We start from the raw sequence: 20,779 nt of genomic DNA on the forward strand, positions 1-20,779 counted from the left end.
CGTCAAAAGCAGACGAAAAATCAGGAGGCGTGGCCTTTCTGTGTCACCTGATTGGCCGCCGGTATATCGTTTTCGTCAGCTCTCGCCGACGTCATGAGAGAAGTTCGGCATGGCAAGTTTTGTGGCTGTACGCCGAAATAAATCTTTTAAAATAAAACATTAAAAAATCCACGCTTAAAATGCCACCCTTCGAAATCCATTCTGAAATTCTGAAATAAACCGTTTAAAAATACACGTCCTCAAAATAAACGCTGTTAAAATAAATCATGGTTAGGCTTAGGAAGGTAATGCTCCGTATCATAGTAGTGATAGCCGTATGGGCGACACTCATGTTTGTATTGCTATCAATTACATAACAACTGAGGATTTCGAAATATCCAGCTTAAAAGTGATGACGACGGTGCGCGTATGAATACAGAACACGCGAATGATATCAGCCCCCCACCCCCCTACTAAGTTGGCAAAACTTGTCACGGATCACATACAGACAGACAACCTACTTCCGGTGTACCGAAATCCTCGTTCACAATTATAGCCCTGGCTAGCCCCGAGCGCGAGGAGGGTACTATTTTCCGCGGCGGACATAGAGACGTCGGCTGTCCACCAATCAGGGACGATGGATGTTAAAAGATTTATTTCGAAGCGTTTATTCTTCAAAGTTTATTTTTCGGAGTTTATTTCGACAGCTTGGATTTTCTCATGATTTATATTGAAGAGTTTATTTTGTAAATTTGATATTTCAGAGATTTATTTTTGAACGTTTTATTTTTACATGATTTATTTCGGCGTCATCCCAGTTTTGTTGCTCGACGTCTATCCTGTCTCAACGCCGGAAATGCACATCTATATCCGCCGTCCGTTCACGACGTCGCGTCGGGCGTCGCCATGTGAGAACTGGCCCTCACTGCTGTGGCCTTCGGATTCTCAGGAGGAAAACACCGATAAGGCGGGTCGCTTTCCAATATAACACGTTGGGCCATTGGTTGATAAAAAGTGTCAACCACTTTTAATATTCACGCCTTTTTCGATTGTGCACCAATGACAGAAGAGATTTAAAGTAGTAGACGTCGACTACTTTGACGAGGATAGGGCCCCTGTCCCGTTTGCTTCGTGTTCCGTCCGTTGTCGTCCCTCAGCCTCAAAGAATGTCAGCGTGTCCCAACATACCTGGCATGCCTCTCTCGTGCGCTCTCTATGTCTCGTGCTGTCTTGCGGTGGGCGTCCGGGAATAATGTCGGGACGTACGAGGGACTATTTTCACGTTCGCTTTTGCGGCAGCCAACAAAATGCGCGCTGCAGATGACAGTTCTCTTCCTTGGGACCCACGTACTGCCATCTGGGCTGCATGATACGACAGTTAGCAGCTGTATTTGAACAGAGAATCATCCACTTAGCTCTGCGAACCGCAGCGATCCAGCGCTCTCTTCTTTCTCTCTCGTACGGCTTCCCAGGAAAAGAGTAGAAGGTAACGCGCGGTTCCGAATTCCTGGCATCCCACTCGTTATTGTGGCATTGATAAGCACAGCAGAAATTTCCTTTCGACGACCATCGGCGCCTCTGCAGAACGTTTTCCATTGCCAGGTTGGTGGGCAGAAATGCTTGGCGCTAAAGCAAACGATCGAGGGAGTTTACTTGGCGCCCATGAGGCTACAGGGATTTCACGTCATCTCCCGCCGCATAGTGGCGCCGGCTGTACATCAATGAGCAAAGCTCCAGTGCGTCGTGTCTCTTTTTTCAGTTCACCGCCTCCTCTCATGCATTCTACTCGTTTACTCACTCCTAGAGTCACCACTGAGAGTCACCAGAGCTGAGAGTCACTGAATAATAGCTACCCCATGCGGACGACCTCGAAGATCGCCCAAGGAGATGCGGCTTCGCCTTATCAGTTGGGAATACAGGACGGGTAGCCACGTGCACTAAAGTGTGGGAGTGCCGGTAGCGCCCAATCCCGTGAAGGCAGTTTCCAACTGGGTAGTTGGTTGACGCATGGTGGCAATGTGGGGCAATCGAAAGCGTAGATCCCAACACTAAAAAGTGTCAACGAAGGATAGTCACAACAGGAGGTACTGGACTGGGACATTGAGAGCGATGTTAACAACGAAACGGGGAAGTGTTTGATGTTTCATCGCTTCTCCGTTCAAAATAGGGAAGCCGATCGCGAGAGCGTTCGGTATCTGTCACACAGAATAAATCAAACGACAAGGTAAAATTTTCACTTGCCTGTTAAAGCACGCGTCTCATTCTAAATTTCAAGGAGAAAAGTAATTCACATACAAGATGGGACTCAGTGTTCGCCGGACGGGAACATAAGCGCCTAATGCTATATTTCCGTCAATAGCTACCAACCGCAGGGAGATTGTGCTGAATTACCTGAACTTTGGTGTGCTGTCACTTTAATATCCGGAAAACTGCAGCATAATACAATTTTGCCAACACATGTTAAGGCTACGGCCCCTTTTCCCCCCTTCCCTATCGCGTCTAAAAAGTTGTCACTGCGGGTCGCCCACCTTATATCCAGCAGAGCTACAGTAGCCGAGCCGTAAAGGAATAGAATAACATGTTGACTCGGCATGTTTACTCATTATATTCCCTACAGAAAATGTCGTTGATCACACATTTTTCGTGACGCGCTTCCCTTTCATGCTTTTGACATTGTTAACGAAACACTCTATGCGAGTGGTGCACAACGCGTAAAACAATTGAATAGTAGGCTGCAGATTCATTATCTACGACCTGGCGGCGGACCTACTTGCGAAAGAGGTTCTTCGTCCATCTTATGTCGGCTATTTTCCACGTTATCACCTAAAGTTTATAGGCGGCATTAGACACGTGGAACAGCAACGTAGTTGTTTTTGTCGAAAACGACAAAAGAAAAAAAAAACAAAAAGAAAAACACAGAGATGGACGGGCGAAGGGGTACTACCTGCCACCAAAATGTGTTGCAGACAACTTGGCCAACCCCGCAGCAGCAGCCTTTTTGGTGATACGATGCCGTGTCGGTTGCTCCTTTGTCGCTAAGTCTTGTGTGGTAGAGTCACTAAATAGGGGTAGGTCCCTATTTAGTGACTAGTGTGGGGGGGAGCAGCGTGCAGTCAGGTTTAGCGAGAGAGAGTGGTTCACCATTCTTCACCAAATTCTTCAAGCTCTCTTCCGGGTTCCAGCTTTTTGAGCTTACGATATATTCCGTTTTTCGGCTTCATGACTTTTCGCCCATAACACCCGTAATTTCAAAAAAAAAAAAAAAATTACAGTCTCTCCCCGATTCCGTTCTACCGTTATTTTAAATAAAGTTATTTAGAACAGTTATGAATAAAGTACAAGTATCGAGTTACAATAAAGTTTCAAGTATCTTATACAGTTCTGTATAAGATACTTGTAATAAACGTACAAGAAAACACGAATAAGGTATCGTGCGGATAGAAGCTTACCGCCTAAGCTGTCGGCAGCGTTGACGGCACGATTTTCGGTGAGAACCCTTGGGATTCTTCGAACTCTTTTTTCCAGTCATCGCAGTTTCAGCCTCAACTACTGAAGACGACTGCAGCTACCGATAACAAGTCCTCAGCCACGGCATTGCCTACGGCAGTGTCCGTTTATGAGGAGTGTTTGGCCATTCTGTGGTCTTTTGCCGCCCGGAGACGGGAAGCCGCGGTGACGTCAAAGCCGTCGTCGCTCCGCCCACTTGGCTGGGATGAAAGGCGAGCCGCGGCAGTACGGTGGGATTTCAAGGCTGAACCTCTGCTCCAAAATGGCGGAATGGGAGATTTCAAGCTCTGATCCAAAATGGCGCCACTGGCCTTGGCGCCGCCCATTGTGTGACGTCACATAGCGAGCTTTAAGACAGGCTCCTCCCAATACTCTATGCAAGTTGAACTTCTGCGCAGGAGAGAGGAAAATGGGCGGAGAAATGACGTGGGCAGCGTTCCTCCACTCATCGGTCGGCGCGGAGTAACCAACGTGCTCGATGTTGTGGTTGGGGTTACGTCGTTGCTTCCTTCCCACGTGAACTGACCCACGTGGGCTCTCTGCATCCAGTTTGTTGTGCCGGGAGGCGGCTAAACATCGGCCGCATCATGTTACGTCAGAGGCTGAGGGAAAGGGGGAACTGAGGAACTGTGCTAAAGCGTGACCTACTTGCAGAGCGTCAGGCCAAACTCTCCTAATAAACGGCTCTGGCCTAGGGTTCTTTTGAGCGCCACCTAGTACGAAACGCTGGTGTTACAGCTATGAGCGGTTGCAAGCGAGGACACTATAATTTTGGGTAGGCGCGTTTCAGACTTCGTGACTTTGTTGTAAATATCTGGACTGCGCTGTATTTTTTTAGGGATCGTTGTAGGCACCTCCAGTGCACACTTTGCCTGTAGCAGCATCGCAGAAAAGCCAAAAACGACCAGCGCAAGAAATGCAGTTTTTCGTCGTTTTCACCAAGGCATCGTAAATTATCTATACAGTATAGAAATAATACGGCCTTGTAGGAGCCTTTGCCTGTCATAGACCAACACGATGAAAAAAGACTAGGCTGTGCTATCTTCTTCGGTTCTCGTTAAACCCCCTCTGAAACAGCACCAAACATCACTGTTATTGCCTTACTCTCGGCCTTATAGCACCGATGCAGAGCGCAATATCGAAAAACGACCTCTGCAGCGGAGTAGGCAAAGAAAGCAGCTTTCCAATATCTTCAGGAACACATGCACAAGAGCGACGAAATCCTTTCTGGAATGTGGGCGTTTTCAGGGAGGAGCGCGACAAGTCTGAGCAAGATATCTTGCTTGTGATTCACACCATTGCTCAAATCTCTCTCTCTCTCTCACACACACACACACACACAACACAAAAAAAAGAAAAAAAAAGAAACAGCAAGAGAGTAGACTGAAAGCAACACTTCAATATTACAATATTCACTTATATTGTAATAACTTATTTATGATCTATAACTCCGTTGTTACCCATATAGCTAGCGCATCTCCATTTGTCTTCTATATTCTCGAGCGTACACCATTTAATGGAAGAATTTCTCGGCATCTGTTATTGTTAGTAACTGTGAGACGACTTTTCTGTATTTGCTTCATAAGTATACTATTTTGTGAAGTAAAATAAATGTCAAAATCGTCGTGCATCAAATACACAATGCTGAATTCGGAACGCCGTAATGGGTAACACGGCTCGGAGACAGCAGTACACAGACAACGGCGCAAATAATATTTTATCACATGCCAGAAGTGCTGCCTGTTGCAGCAGACACAGCAGCGACTGATCTGTACGCCGTGACGTGCGTGTTTACCAGTATGTGCAACGTAGCGTACCTATGTTACAATTACGACTGGACCAACGTTTATCTTTTTCTGAGTTTCACGGACTCCGTACATATGACCACTGTCGTCATTTTTAACACCCAATTTTCTTCCTATAAAACTGTTAAGTAGGCCAGTAAGATTCACCATGCGAAGTAATTTACACCACGGAGTCATAATTATCGCAGAAATTGAATTTAAAATACGCCGCAAAAAGCGACCGTGCGCAACGGTGGTGAAGAGCAGTACCAGCCTGTGATCTGCCTGGAACCTCGCGCTGACGCTATAAGGAGAACGCTCGCTGATTGGCCTAGAGAAATGTTGTCTGCTACTCCGCTGTCGTCTGCTACTCGGCTGTTCGGGGTTCTGATAAAGCCTTTCTCCTTGCTCGGTAATGCTTCGGCCGCTCCTTCTCTCCCCAATTCTCCGGGAAAACTGGCAAAACAGGTTTACGGCGGCAAAGGGACAAGGCGCTGACCCCCACTGACCGGCAAACCAGAACGAGTCTCCTTATGCCGTCATCGGTGACGTGGCATCATACCTCCTCATTCTCGTTATAGCTGGAGTGGCGAGTTAAGGGTGAAGACGCAGAGCTATGTTTATGAGAGTTTTTTTCTGGGAAACAAATTGCACACATCAAAACCTTTCGCGCTATTCGGTATAATGACACACGCACTTTCATCAGATGCCTTAATCTGAATTTTTTTTGGATGGTCCTCTGTACTCCTTTAATGCATCTTTTCAAGTTAGAATCTCTATACTCTTAGTGTATAGAGGGACCGTGTTAGAATTCGAGCAGTCGCATAACAGATGAATTAGAATTCTCGAAGCTACGGCGTATAAAACTATAGCCATTGCAGCCAGCTCACATACCCAGTTGCGAGCCTAGAGCTGCCCCCTGGAGAAGTGCACGGAGCTATATTCGGGACAGTTCAACTCCGCTCACAAATCTAAACACGACCGTGATTGGCTGTGTGGGCGCATGACGGCTCCGAATCGCAATGTAGTGCGCCTGCATGCTTCAACCAAGTCCGTAGTAGTAAGAAGTAACGAAGTTGCTGCGAGGAGCAAGAGTCGACTCCCAGGCACCCCGAACCCCACGAGTTAATTCGAATACGCGTCCATACATTCCACTCTTCAGCTGTATGCGCAGCTCCCCAGATTCATTCTCTCCCCTATTGTCTGTGGAGCCACCTCATCGGTCGCTCTCCCAAATAAACATTTCATGGTTGAGAAGCACGTGGTTTCTTCTGTGCTTTGCGCTCTCCTCTGCGCAGAGAGAGAGAGAGAGAGAAAAACTGCATCGGAGCTCCTTTCCAGCTTTTTCCGGACTGTGGAATATCATCGTCATCACCCGTGTTGGATTATGAGGGCTCCATCCTTTTAAAACATACAGCACATTTTTAAACAGTCAAGTACAAAGTCTGTCTCTCTCTTCTTCGTCGGGCATTTGGAGCTAGCGGAGGCCAGGTAGCCAAGCGCGCGGTTGGAGGTCTTTTTGTCTTCATTCATATTCAGTTCTTGGTTGCAGCAAAGCGTATCACAAGCCCATCTGGCGTCTATCCAGCACACCAACACTCTGCGCTCGAAGGTCTTTTTACCTTTCTGGACACAATCTGACTTGGATTCTTATTATGAAGGGGCTCATTATCTCATTCCCCACATCACCACCAGCAATGGGGTAGAGTACCGCCTCTGGCAATGAAACGCCCCATTCATCATCATAAAATAAAGTTGTTGTAATAAAGTCTGGTGAGGTAGAACCCAGGCCAGGCCCGTAGTCGAGCGGCGTGGATTAGATAACGCGAGGCAGGCGGGCCACTAGGCAGCCCGGCCGCGTAATTCCAAAACACTACCCTGTACAACGGATCGCGCTGTGTCTAGCTTTAGCGGGCGATAGCTGATCGTCTGGCAACCTGCGTTACCATGGCCACGCCGAGACGCTACTGCATTTCCACCGGTTTCAAATATCGATGGAGAAAAAGAAAGCATATATCTTTTCCAGTTGATGTCTCAGCGAAAGTTTTGGAGTCTGGTTTTGTTTTGTTTCGTTTTTATTTAGTACGTACGATTACATCAATGGCATCAGAAACATAAAGCGGAGCACCCAGTGGGTAAAATTTCGTGTAATTTGTAATTTCATATTGCTTGACTTCCTGTCCTGCGATATGTTGAACTGTGAACCATGCCAGATATCAGCTGAGACATCGTATCAAGACACGTAGTGGTGGCGTAAAATGACGAAGAATGGCCCACAGCTTCTGGCTTAGAGCTTGGGAACTGTTATGGTCTTTTTATTTGCTATATTTTTGCTGTTACGTCAGCACGAACAACCGGCTTCCGGTTTTCGGTGTTTACAATTTTTGAGACCTCTCGAAGCACGGTATAAATGAACGCCAAACCAAATTACAGTAGCACAAAACTGAATTGACTTACGACATAATAAAGTAACAAGATAACTTCTCTTTGTCACTTATCTTTGCTCTATCTCGTAATACCTAGGAAAATATAAACACCGAAAATAGCAAAGCTTAGCTGATTGCGGTTTTTTTCTTGTTCCGTTTAAACACAAACAGATCGGGTGCTCTCTGTAGGAAACTGAACATGTTCGCTGACCGAATTCCAGCTTGCGATACTTATAAATATGCGACAAACAGTGTGAGAGCAGTGGGCGCGTCGTACACATAATTATACCTTAGACATACTCAGCAATTAGTCGCTATAGAGCAATACCGAAACATACCCTTTGTGTGATATGAAATTATTTTCAGAACTAAAGAGAGCAGCCCTTTGCGTTCTGATTCTGTTTTCTGCCCACGTATGTACCTTCCATTTACGCTAGGAGTATGCCTGAATGATAGAGTCTTATGTGCATTTCACGTCTCTATCATTGAGAAATGTATTCGCGATTCCCGAAACGTTGCTATCATCTCAGTTCGATGGAAATCATCACACTACAAGCACCACGAGTCTTCTCAGCTCTGCTGGCTCTGCTAGCTTGCCAAACGCACGACACATTTTTCTCACAGTTCAATTCAAATAATGAACATGAAAGGGCTGCCTTCGTCGACGGTCTATGCATGGTTTGTATCCTACCTTAGGAGTACCAAGCCATTAAAACTGGCTGACCACTCTCAGCCCCATACCGAAGAAGTATCCTTCTTTTCATCGTGAATCACAGGTCCAGATTTAACACAATCAGTCCACTTGGAAAGCACCACGCAGTCACCATCTGCAATTTAACACAGCTTATAGAAAGCTCGGCCGTAGAAGTGGAAGGGTACGCTGATGAAAGATCCCTGCATTCTTTCCTCCAACGATATTTGGAACCACTCCGAAAGCATGGCGTCAGGGCGTCGCCATGCCAACGTAGGTTGCCAGAGCATCACCTATCATCCGCTAAGAGTAGAGAGAGCACGGTCCGTTGCACTGGGTAGTGTTTTGGAATTACGCAGCCCGGCCCGTGTCAATCTGTTCCTAGAACGGGAGTTACTACACACGTATGGGTTGTATGTTACCGGCACATCTAAACGCCGTATACAGCGCCAGCTGCGGGGTTAACCACCTAGCTTGGCTAATCTCTCTTATATCCCAAAATAAACAAACAAACAAACCGTGGCCGGTGACCTTCGATAACAGTGACACCGAAGCAATGTGTGAAGTCGAACGGGAATCCCCGAGAATGAGATCCTTGTGATTGTTAGCAATCGTTATATCTTTCACACTTTTTTTTTCACCACCCGTCACCAGCAAGAGTGTGATGATTTAGGCAAATGCCGATTTTGTTCCTTTTACAAAAGGGCAGGATGTTGGTAATTTGAAACTCAATCACTAATTTTTTTATTCTCAACGTGGTAGCAAAGTTTCGTGAATCATGACCAAATTTCCTTTGTACTCGTCCTCTAGTTTTCCGAGCATTATTGTCTGCGCACGCCTAGAACTGAAAGGGTAACCGCAGTTGGGAGCAACAGTCATTCCTCAGTGGATCACCGGAAACTTTGGAAACCTGATGCCCGTGCAGACTGCAGAATAGGGAACAGCATTCGGATGGAACGAGCAGGCCGTTCCTGTTTATCAGCATATCGAACTTTCTCAATGCGTCCCCATCCATCTTGGGTTGGCGACAGCCAAGTCTTTACACTGATATACCCCGCAGGCCTGAAGCGTTTGCGCCAGAAATGGGGGGGGGGGGGGGACGTAAGTCCCCAGCCCCCTCCGGCAGTTTTAATACTCTCCGCATATGGCTTCTATAAAGTGGGCTTCGTACAGTGATGACTGTTATTCACTTGAAGGCAGAGTGAAAACCTGCTCGATGGCATGCAATCTGCTTCATGACAACCCCATCATGCGATGATTTGCCGTGGGAATTACTTGCAGTTCAACTTATTTCCGTATTTTGCTGCCTTTGTACATTATTTTGTGCAGAGACGGTGGAAAACGTGTGTTCTCTGTATTTAGAACACAGTCACGCCATTTACAAATGGGAAAATAATGGCCCCTGCCTCCGGCACAGAACTGTGACCTACGTCACCGTAAAAAGACCCTTGTAGCATATTCTGTCCACGGGTCAATAGTCCATCTCAGTGCTAACCTGTCGCTTGATCGCCGTTGTAATCGGAGAAAGCACAACAAAGCACACAGCACACGTACACCCTGATTGATTTTGTGCTTCGGGTGATATCAACATGCTTCACGCCACAGAATGGAAGCTAGCAAACCACCATGAGGTCCAGTGTTTATCGTCTTGTAGTTGCTCGCCGTTTTCCAGGGTCCAATTATTCTACATATTTCTTTCTTCAGGGTACAGCTGCGCCTCCTTCTAGTCTTGTGAATCAAAGTCCCTTCTCGCCATGGTTAAACGAGCGCCATCTAGAACCGCGTTTACACGAATGCGGCACAAGCGTATTGAATCGAGTCGAAGCCGGATACAAGATGATACGCCACCGTTTACACGGATGTACATGGAGTCCAGACTGGAGGTGGCGCCACGCAGTGTCATATCGAAAAGTTAGAGGCGCACTTCAGCAAATACTGCCGTTTCGGGTGTCCCACTACCTTCGCACCGAACATCAAAACGTCGAAAATGTAGCATCTACGCCCCAATTTCAAGCGTACTTCAGAATAAAATCTGCTCTACGGCTGCAAGCCCTGCTGTCAGTGTAGATTGACCTACATATCCAAAACTGAGCGCTGCTGGGAACTCCCTAAAATCACCATTTTGTCATCCCGACTAGGAGTAGCAGACGACGCAACTAGCCCGCAGTCGAACGCCCCTTCCCATAATCATCTCTTCCCTCTATGCGCATCGTCTGCTTACGTGCACAATCCGGAAGGCCAAGTTCGTGGACTGTAGAGATAACTTGATGCGTCGAGATAAGTAATCGGAACGCGTCTATTGGACAGCGGGCAGCACAGCGCGCAGCGCTGTCCAATAGGCGCGTTCCGATTACTTATCTCGACGCATCAAGTTATCTTTACATTGAACGAACTTAGCTTCCCTGAATGCGCATCCACCCTCTCGATCCACCTCTGTTTAGCGGATTGAATACGATACGCTCTCCTAGCGAATTGACCGTTTACATGGGTGGATTCGATTCGACAACTGGATACGATACGCTTGTGTCGTGTTCATATAAACGCGGCTTCTGCTGTCGTCCAGTTTTGCCGTTATAGTTGCTTAATTTGCCGTGTACCGTAATCACAGAAAGCGACTAATGCAAGCGACTAAAGGATGCGCATGTGCTGCGGTCATGCCCGTCGTTGTACGCAGCAGAATACGCTTTAGGGTCAGTAAATGGTCTCGTCATATCGATCTTTAGCCTTTGGCAACTTCTCTCGTATTGGGTGACGATTTCAACGTCTTACGCTAGCACAGTACGCTCTTCGCCGCTCTCGACTGTTCCTCCCTCGACCACTCCCGTGGACGTCCGGGAGATTCGCGAGGTCAGGATCATGGTCACATGATCGCCAGATAATGAAAGTGAAGCGCCGCCGTTCCCCGCGTCGACTCATATCTGAGGCGAATTGCAATGGCGGGTCACGTGATGAAAGATTGATTTGTAGACGCAGAATAAATATTTACATTACGACAGCCGTGTCTATTGAAGCGTCCAGTGAAGAATTTCGGGCCAGACCGCCCCCCAGACGTGTGTCCCGAGTGTCATTGGTGGGCTGGTGTCACCGCGACAACGCATGCCGTGCGACCCCATGCGGTGCGAAAAATTTACATCCACGCGTGATCGGTCTGTTATTGTGGGCTTTTTGCAGATGGTACTATTATGTTTCTGTTGTTGAGACCATCAGAGAAGTCGGTTTCCGCGAAATAGTGGCAGCCAGGAACATTTTGCCGTCCGCTGCATCAACATGGCACGAAAAGCTAGCCGAATTCTGCCCGAACCGGAAGCGGGACCGTACTTTTTTTCCGTGCGTCACCGCATGCTACCGAACTGGAAGCCCAACGAGAACTTCTGACCTTGGGGCATATCACCTTTCAGCATTCCTAGGTGGAGAAGTCGACCCACGTCACTGTTTCTATATATGGTTCTCCTTCCGGCTAAATAGCCATTGGCTATTTCTTCAGTTTACGACACTTCCGATTTCGGAACAGAAACCCGGCATCGCCAGATCCGAGTCGCCGAAAAAAGTTGGGTTTGGAGAGAATGGACCTTTTCCGGGTATGCGTATGCGCCGCCACCTGGAGACGACTGCCACGTTCATTGGGGGGAGATAATCGGTTTCAAGGTTAGGCGCACGTCTCAGGGCGAGATTTGAGAAGGCTTTGTACCCGTAATCAGCACAATACGCCTTCACGCTTTCAGCATTCTTCTTACAATCCTCTCTCGCTACTTTCGCACCCAACGACGTTCGGCATTCCGCCGCCAGGGGCAACGCGAATATGGAAATGGTTCATTCGGCCAGTTTTCGTGTCATGCGATTCAGGGTTCGCGCTTGGGTTGAGTGACAGCGAGCATGTCGGCTACCAAAAATATTGCTGCTGGTATCACTTTTTCGTAACGCATCTGCGGCACTCTCTAAAACACATTCTGCTTTAAAATACACAAGAAAAAGCATATGTTACCGAGGAACGTGCTGGGGCCGTACGCCACTTGGCTTCGGGCTAGGAAATATGGTGGGGGCGTACGACGGTGACGATCTGTTCTTAGACTGCACGCCACCAACGAAATGCAGGCTACAGACACGGGAATTCTTTGTTGGCTCCCAAAGCAAACCGTCCCGTCCTCTATAGGAACAGATGAGTACAAGCATTACTTTGAGCACTTTCGGGTAACTAAGTCGTTTCGCCAGTGTTCTGTCGCTCACTACTGTTGTGTTTCACGACAACGTTTCTACGGACCAACTGGTTTTCCTTTCAACTGCTCTGACGTAGACAATTCCGGTACAAGAGAGGTTCGCAGGGAGCGGTTAAAGCGGTTGGACCAAAGTCAGGCGTGATTAATGTAAGCATTCCGCTCCAGCGTGACTCTCTCCCGAGCTTTTGTTATTCAAGGAGAAGGCCATAGTGGCGTGGAGTAATCTGACCACCCTGACCACCAATCAGGAGGATTCGACATCGAGTACCTTCATTCGAGTTATTCTAATTTCACAGCATTCCAAGTTTTACAGCAAATCGGGAAATAGAGGCGCCGAAAATCGGTGCAAGTACGGAACCTAATCCGGTTTTCAAATCACTGCAGGCGGGACTGTAGCGCAAAAGAAGTCACGTGCTTACGACAACCAATGGCATAAGCTTCCTCTCCTCTGACGTCGCGTTCAAGGGTTTATCTCTCACCAAGTGCGACACGTATAAAGATAATTATCCTTTCCTCAATACTGTGGCATGTATGTGCCTGTTAAGTGTCACGAAACCTTTTAGGCGATACCCGTAAATGACCTGCAAAATAATTGGTGATGAAAGAAGTTCCACACACTCGGTGTGGCGTGCGTCCTACAGCCGCCTACGAAACCCATTGGCAGGTGGCGCGAACTACCACCCGTTGGCCGTCCTTGAGATGGCGCTAGTATAGTACCCAGCCTAGCAGTGCCGTGTATTAGAAGAGAGTCTGGCCATTAATGGGACCTGCCTATACTTGAGGCTCCACCCACTTTTTGAGGTTCTAGCCAATCACAGGTCGAAATACAGTTGCCTATTGTTGCAGGCCATCCGGTACTTACACCTCACGCTTATTTACTGGGTGTCACCATTTTGGAGGAACTCGATTGATTCGGATTGAAACGGATATCACAGGTGACAGACCACAACGATGGATTTTGCACCCACTTTTATCAACGCCATCTGTATGGAGAGAGGCATGTTAAGAAGGCTCAGAATTGCAGAAATGGTTGCTGGCAGAAGTGATTGGCCAGGAGAGCGGTAGAACCACTTCTTCGTAGCAGACGGCTGCCGGTATGAAGTTTTAGATCGAATCAAAAATGAGCAAAGATATATGTATAAATAAAATGCTATTATATAATGCAAATTCCCACGCATAAGGGTCGTCCTTCTTGCTATTTTCTTGAGGTCAGGGTCTTAACTAGGCCTAACGTTGTATCGGTTATCAGTTCAGAACCCGACGCATCCCATGCATGACAGAAGGAGACTGTCTGTTTATTCCAGGCGGGCTGATTAAATAGTACAAGGGGGCGCTCCTGTGGCGGAAGTTGCCAACAGCAAGTACACATCTGATACACCTTTCCTTCCTTAACATTTAAACACTTTCAACACACTTTTAAGAGTTAGCACACAATACAAACACTATGTCAACAGACGAAAATGTTCATTATAAGACAACCTCTGCAGTGGCCGTACGTTTCTTATCGACCGCCTGACGGCAGTTCCTCCCGTTGTACTGCTCCTGTCAGACTCGGTTTCAGGTTTTAGCCACGAAACATCCCATTTTCGCGTAAATAATGATGTCGGAGCGAAAGTTGCAGCTCATTTTGCAGGTGCCTACATGAGGATATATACTCACAGTATGAAATTAAAGTAGTCTGTGAAATTTTTTTGTCACGAAATCTCTGCTTCGCCGTTCCAAGCACCATCCTCCATTTTGGAGAAAATTTGGTGTCATGGCAGCCCCCAAGGAAAACGGCAATCAATAAAATGCGCCTAAGATTGACTGACAGGTCGAGCCTCTTTCTTAGGCTCCTTTTAATACACGGCACTGCCAGCCTAGGGAACCGCCGGACAGAAAAATCGCAACAAATTCCCCTATTAGACCACGCTAAGAAATCCGCTGTATTGAAGCCCAACATAAACAGCTAAAACGATGACGTCATCTTTCTATGGCGCGCCCCATAATATCACTCCACCAACTTTGCAACAGCGCACGCGACGGAGAGCTGACGAAACGAGTACACCTGCTCCTTCGAGACAACCTACTTGCGAGCGCGTATGGCATCAATCCAGGTTTGCCTTTGGTGGCAGAAACATGTTCTGCTTGGAAATACGAAGAAACGGGTTCCCGGTGCGCTGTTCTCGTACGTAAGAGTGCAGCCTGGAACGCAGCAGTTGGTGTGGGACATCACGGGACCGCATCGTCGGCATCACACGCAAAACGTCACGTTGTTTCACACTGAATAACGCCGGTTGAGCTGCACGGCGGCGCGCTGGGCGCAACATCTGCGCATGCGCTAGCCTCCTGGCACTTCTTTCTGTGCAACGGGCGCGGAAGAGGGAGAACCGCGCTGCCCTTTGTATCGGAAAGGGTAGAGAGAAGGGGCGGAAAGAAGAATGTGTGGCCTTGAACGGAAGCTGTAGCCGAAACAAACATCCGCACAATTAGTGTCGGTGGAAATAGTCGTTAAATACGCTTATTTAGAAGGTGGAAAGTAACTTGAATACTTTATGGAAAAACAGCGGGACTCAGGAGACGACGACAAACGGCCATTCCTTCGGAAAGTCACTGTTCTGGGCTGAAACGCACAATCGACAAATGCGCTTTCTGGCTTTTTCGGCGACTACCATATTTCAATTAGTGTCGATGTCGTTTTCTTCTTTTTTAAAAGGGCAAAATATATTACTCACTGCTAAGATGACACAACCTTCGAGAAAGTGCCCTGAGGGCATCGACAAACCTCCCTTAGTTGCCGTATTGCCTCTCTTCTCGATGACCCTATAAATCACAAAACCTTGTCTTTGTCGAATGCCTTGTAGCATGCGTCTACGCCATTTTGTCACTTGTCTTCTTCCCCATGTTTCCGTCGTTCTTCGTCATTGTCGAGGCTTGTAAAGTGTCAACGACGACGTAACTTCCGATGGTACGCGCTTTCCATTTAGCACTCACTCTGCGTGCGAAGTGCGCATTTACGTATGATCGTCTCGCATTCACTCTCGCGACTCTGGGACAGTCAAGGTTGCCAGAGTTGACTACTTTCCGACTGTTGTTGTGGCGCTGAAATTTAGGGAATGACGATTTTCTGGATTCTTTGCGGCTCTTGAGATTAGTCTAATTATAAATCATAGGGTTGACATTTAACGACTCTCTCTTCATGACGATGGGCTCAGTCGATAGTACCTGAAGTTCAGCGAAACAGTTATCTGTTAGGTCAAGTCACATTTGAAGTGCGAACACTAAGCCTTCCGGATTCAGCCTTCGAAATCTATACAGCCTTGAAATCGACGCTGTCAAAATTATTATTTGGCCTCGATGCGGTACCTTGCTGTACGTGTACGTTAGTGTACTGGCGATATGGTCAATACACTAAACCAATAGCATTATATTCCTTCAAAGCGAAATATCCATTCAGGGAAGTGAAAGGATGATGCATATGTTTCGTGCCACGCACATTCCTGCGATTCTATTAACCGGAAGTACTTCGCTTATGAAAGATGCAACGGGAATGAAAATCCACTAGTGTCACGTGACTGGGGGAAGAGGCGCCTCGCCCTGGGAGCTTTCGACCCAAGGGAATTTTCGAGCTTCGAAGTGCAAGTGGGGTGGAGCACTTCAACGTTTGTCCTACCCCAAGCGGAAGTTTGCCTCGGGACAGCTCTCAAAATATTACTGCGCCGCAGACAGTATGACGGGACGCAGAGAAGTCACGCTCTCTCCCTGCGCCGGATAGTGTAATCCATCATACTGACTCTGCTTCCGTATTTGCGGTTAAGACTGGCCACGTGACACTACGATGGCGCATGGTGGCGCTGCAGTATTGCGTCTCTTTATCTCTAACAGCGTATGTAGTTGACGGACTAGATTTCTTTTCCTTCTTAAGTTGAATACAACTATAGATGGGATCTTGTTTCCTCAGATCCTGGGGTCATTCAGTGGGCGAGGTAAGTGCTCAGCTCAGGTCAGGTGTTACGCGCTCCCCCGCCACCATGTCTGCTTTTCTTTCAAGGGATGCTTGAGACTACTTCGTAGTTGACACTGCGCAATATGGTAAATGGGCCTTAGCATTCCTCGGCTGGGATGGCAGGTGCACACCAACAGAATTTTCGCTCCGGGTACAAATGCGGTGCGTTTCTTTCGTGATACTCCTCAGCGTTTACTTCTTTCCTGTGCACTTTGCAGTATAAAAGGCGCCTACTAGAAACATTGGCGAGAGCCCAGTTACATCGGGTATTTTATACCCAACAAACAACTTGATCGAGACGTGTGTACATGCCGTGACGTTGTGAGGTCGAGCTCGTTGATTTTACACTCGAGCGAGTTTGTTACCGTTCGTACCGTTGACGGTAACTGATGCATGTCGTTATTTTTCGTGAACCCCCGTAATTTCTTGCAGCGGTTTACCCGTCGTCATCATCTGTTGCAGGCGTGTCGTTCTCATGTGCAAACTTCTTTGACGACCCATATGGACCACCACTTTTGTCCAACACATCAAACGGCTCCTTCGGCAGGTACTCCTTCGTTTCTCTACCGTTCACACATGTCGCAATGCGGAACGAATGAGGACACGTCCGTAATTATTTGGGGCAAGTAGTACTGCAGTGATAGTTCAACTGGGTACTTTTTCCAAAGTACCCGAAGTCCTCGTGTGCTTTGCGAAGGGCTTCCTTTCGGGAACAAACGCAATCGGGTGGATTTTGCGAATTCCGATATTTTCAGTAACACTAGGACAGAATTGTCAGGTCAGAAGTTTGAGCGTCTTCCGTGTTGTTGATGTCAAGCGGGATGACTACAGACAAGTACTATTTCCCGAAGCCGACCTAAAAAACCTTCGTAATCCACCGATAGGATGATGATCAGGGTTTTTTTGGCACATCGACAATCCACCGATAGGCGAGCGTAGATTTGTACATACACGGATATATGCGTCACATATACTATTACTTTAAAATTCGCTGGTGAATATAGCTTTGCTTCTAGACGTAGACAAAAGAAAATCATCCGAGTATGATCATACATCCGGTAGGAACACCTGTCAATGTTACTTTCGGATGACGCGAGTCTTCCTCCTCCTGACACAGATGTCTGTACAAGATATTCCAAATGTCAACCACCTCGCGTGCGTTCTATGGCGAAGTCTGATTGGCTGCTGTGCGCAATATACGTCACGTGGTTGCGCCTGCTACGTAGGAGCACCATGGCATGGCAGCACTTTAATAGTGATTATCCTCGGTTTGTGTTAAACTATAGAAACGTGGCGAAGTTGTTCTCGGGCGGCAGCTTCAGATCATAAAGTACATGCTCACGCGCTTATAAGCACGTGACATGCCATTTCTGAAGTCTTCACCGCAAACTGTGTCCCAACTATGCAGTGCATAGAGTTTTGTGACACAATTATTAGCCTTTCTCACACATGAAATATCGCCTCCTCGTTTGTGAAGGTAAGTTCTGATGTCTGCCGCCACCCTATCCGCATTTCGTCACTTCTGCTGCAGACGGCTTGTTTTGTGACAATTCCGTAACAGTAAGCCCCTTGGTGCCCTCTTTCGCAAGACGTACTCTGGGCACTTACATATCGATATTTGTGTATTTGTGAAAGCGAGACCGCCTTGCATTTACCAACGCACGCCGCGGCACTGCGGAGACGGGGAGCGACGGCCTGTTTTTTGCTCCTTATCGACCTGTCGCGCCAGGCGCTCGCCGCCCACATGGTGAAGCCGGTACCGAGCCCGCTCCAACTTTATCATATCCTCAGATTACGCACGCGTCGTAAGTCTTCGTTTACCTAAAAGGTGGTTGAGACGTAACTACCGGACCACAAAAACACATTCGTAAAATAATTTACCTTTGTGAAGTCATCGGGCTTGTATTCACATCGGAGGAGCGGAGTATCAACATGGCGCTACCAGTGCACTCGTCTAGGCGAAAGTAAGCGATCATTGGGGATCGCGCGCCGTCGTGATAGCTCGTGCTTCTCGACGTGGACCAATCGCCGCGCTGCTTACTGTTGTCGTGGCCAATGCGCTGATTGGAAGCGTAGTTAGGCGTACTACGTTCGGTCTTGGACGTTTTTGGTAGCGGTTATCAAGCGAAGTAGATGTCTACCCGTGTTTTACCTCAGTACGTAACAAAATAATACTGCAGCACCACCAAGTGCCGCCTTTTAGGCTTCTATAATTTTAGTGTCGGTGCACTACTTGTCGACGCGTAGGGCGGGGCTTGCCGTTCGTAGGTTGAACACGACTTAGTTTCCGTGCCAATTATCAGGATGTAGTTCAGTTTCTTTTGTTGACGTGTTCACGTAGTAGCAGCTAAGTTTCTTCGAGCGATATGAGGTTGTTTCTTCCACCCGATGTTCAGAGGGTACCTCATCCATGTAGATATATCCGGCCCCCAATGATGGCAGCGCCACCAAACAGTAATCAAACGAAGATTACTCGGTCACACGTACAAACCATTGGGCGTCCCTAAATTCCCGACTATTTCTCTCCCCCCCCCCCACTCACACAGAGAGAGAGAGAGAAAAAAAAGATTATAATCAGTGATTGGCCTTAGAGGCACAACCGTCTACAGAAATGCAGAGTTCCCAAAATGCCCCCAGAGGGTTATGTAGAGCATAGCGGTGCACATAAGGAGACCTCGTCAGCAACATTGTCTCAGTGGCGCTTGCTCGTCTACGTCATTGTATAGCTGACTTGGAGATTGGAGTAGAGTAGGGTGGCGTATCGGCAGCAAATTTCTTTAAAAAAATCGCGGGTAGGCCCGGGTGCAGGAACAGAGAAGTCTTCAGCAGAGTGCAGAGATGCGTTCACCTCAGTTGTCAGTTCCAATACGAAAAAAAGAAGAAAAAAAAGAGAGACAAAAACGAATTGGGGCAATAAGTACACTGATTAAACAACTGCTTGGGGAATTCTTCCACACGAATTGAAACCTTTCCATAGATTATTCAGGTCACTATTATCATTGGAGAAAACAGACATGAGCAATAATGGACCTCATCAGCGAGGCCCTGATTCCTCATCAGCAGGCACAGTTTAAACCACTACTTTTATATTGTAATTTTTTTTCCCGTGTTTTAACAACTGTGCACTTTAGGTGTTCCAATTCTATTTCGCTCAGAATTACTAACCAAGCAAAGAAAGAATGTTTGGAAACCGCTGACCAGAACATCTTCCGAGGTTTACACAATAAACGGTTCAGTTCGTAAACCTATCACTAAACCCAGCACAATAGCGGAATAATAAAGCCGGAGCTCCAAAAGGGGGGTCACGTGGCGTCACGTTACACCACTGAGTTACAAAGTAGGTCACCAAACCGGATGCCGCTGTGGAATACCCGCGGAATGCTGGGTACTTCTGCACATAAGTTCACTGACCTCACATTCAGGGCCACACGCATTGTCTAAACTATGAAAGCTGCCCTATAGCACTGACTTCCCTTTAATGTTATGGAAGCTCAATGGAATAGTGCACAAAACCGTAACAACTCTGGAAAGCAGGGAACAGGGCTGCTGCACCGTGTGTACGACATCTTCGACGTACGTGAAAAAAGAAGAAGAAATAATAAGACAAGAAAACGCCGATATAGGTGGAAAACTTTTTGCTTCCCTTGACGCCACTCCTTTTTCTAACGCTCAGTGGGTAGTAAAAGGGGGAGAGCGTCATCTCTCTCGCATTTGTGTGTACGCATATGAGATAAACGTTTCACAGACGCACAGGTGAACACAGACGTCAAACGAACGCGGTCGCGGGAACCGGGAAGGAAGGCGTCACGGAACTATGCTAGCTACCATAACGAAACTGTTCAGTTGTGCCACACGACTTAGAAGTCAGCTGTCACATTTGTTTTTCGTACGCTCAGCAGGAGGAGATTATCCTCCGTCCAGCCACTTCTTTACCGCGCGGAATGCTTGCGTCAGAGTCAGCAAGGCTACCGAAGGCATTATTCCCGCGAAAAGTAATGTTAGCCATATCCCGCAACAACGTCTTCGTCGTTTTCGGACGCTTTATTTGAGCACAGTTTCACACTTGGAGCGCTGCACGATGAAATGGGGGAGCTCTTTGTTTACGCATGCGCGAGCTACTAAACATGGCCGCCGGATCGCAAAAGCAAAACTTGGCCTGGGAAGCCGCGCTCCCGGCGCGGCTAACGGATCAC

General features: G+C 47.5%; 1 protein-coding gene and 1 long non-coding RNA gene across 7 annotated transcripts in view; one reads left to right on the forward strand and one right to left on the reverse strand.

The window, feature by feature from the left end:
• LOC135394132 (histone-lysine N-methyltransferase SETDB1-like) overlaps positions 1–20,779 on the reverse strand; it is an 85,864-nt gene that overhangs the window by 29,222 nt on the left and 35,863 nt on the right. Inside the window, exons 1-2 of one of the 6 annotated variants that reach the window (XM_064624661.1) lie at positions 18,468–18,565; positions 12,370–12,531 (exon numbers count right to left, since the gene is read on the reverse strand). The exons of 2 other annotated variants lie outside the window; for them this stretch is intronic. In XM_064624661.1, the coding sequence (XP_064480731.1) occupies positions 12,370–12,531; positions 18,468–18,562 (257 nt within the window). In that variant the 5' untranslated portion in view covers positions 18,563–18,565. Of the gene's footprint in view, positions 1–1,167; positions 1,342–1,390; positions 1,591–12,369; positions 12,532–14,670; positions 14,849–18,467; positions 18,574–20,779 lie in introns of those variants that run through there. 3 more of the 6 variants (XM_064624660.1, XM_064624659.1, XM_064624664.1) reach the window with 3 other exon arrangements.
• Positions 1–20,779, forward strand: part of LOC135394135 (uncharacterized) — a 37,871-nt gene that overhangs the window by 13,108 nt on the left and 3,984 nt on the right. The gene's annotated exons all lie outside the window — the stretch shown is intronic.

The sequence above is a fragment of the Ornithodoros turicata genome, chromosome 5, assembly GCF_037126465.1.
Source record: "Ornithodoros turicata isolate Travis chromosome 5, ASM3712646v1, whole genome shotgun sequence".
Lineage (NCBI taxonomy): Eukaryota > Metazoa > Arthropoda > Arachnida > Ixodida > Argasidae > Ornithodoros > Ornithodoros turicata.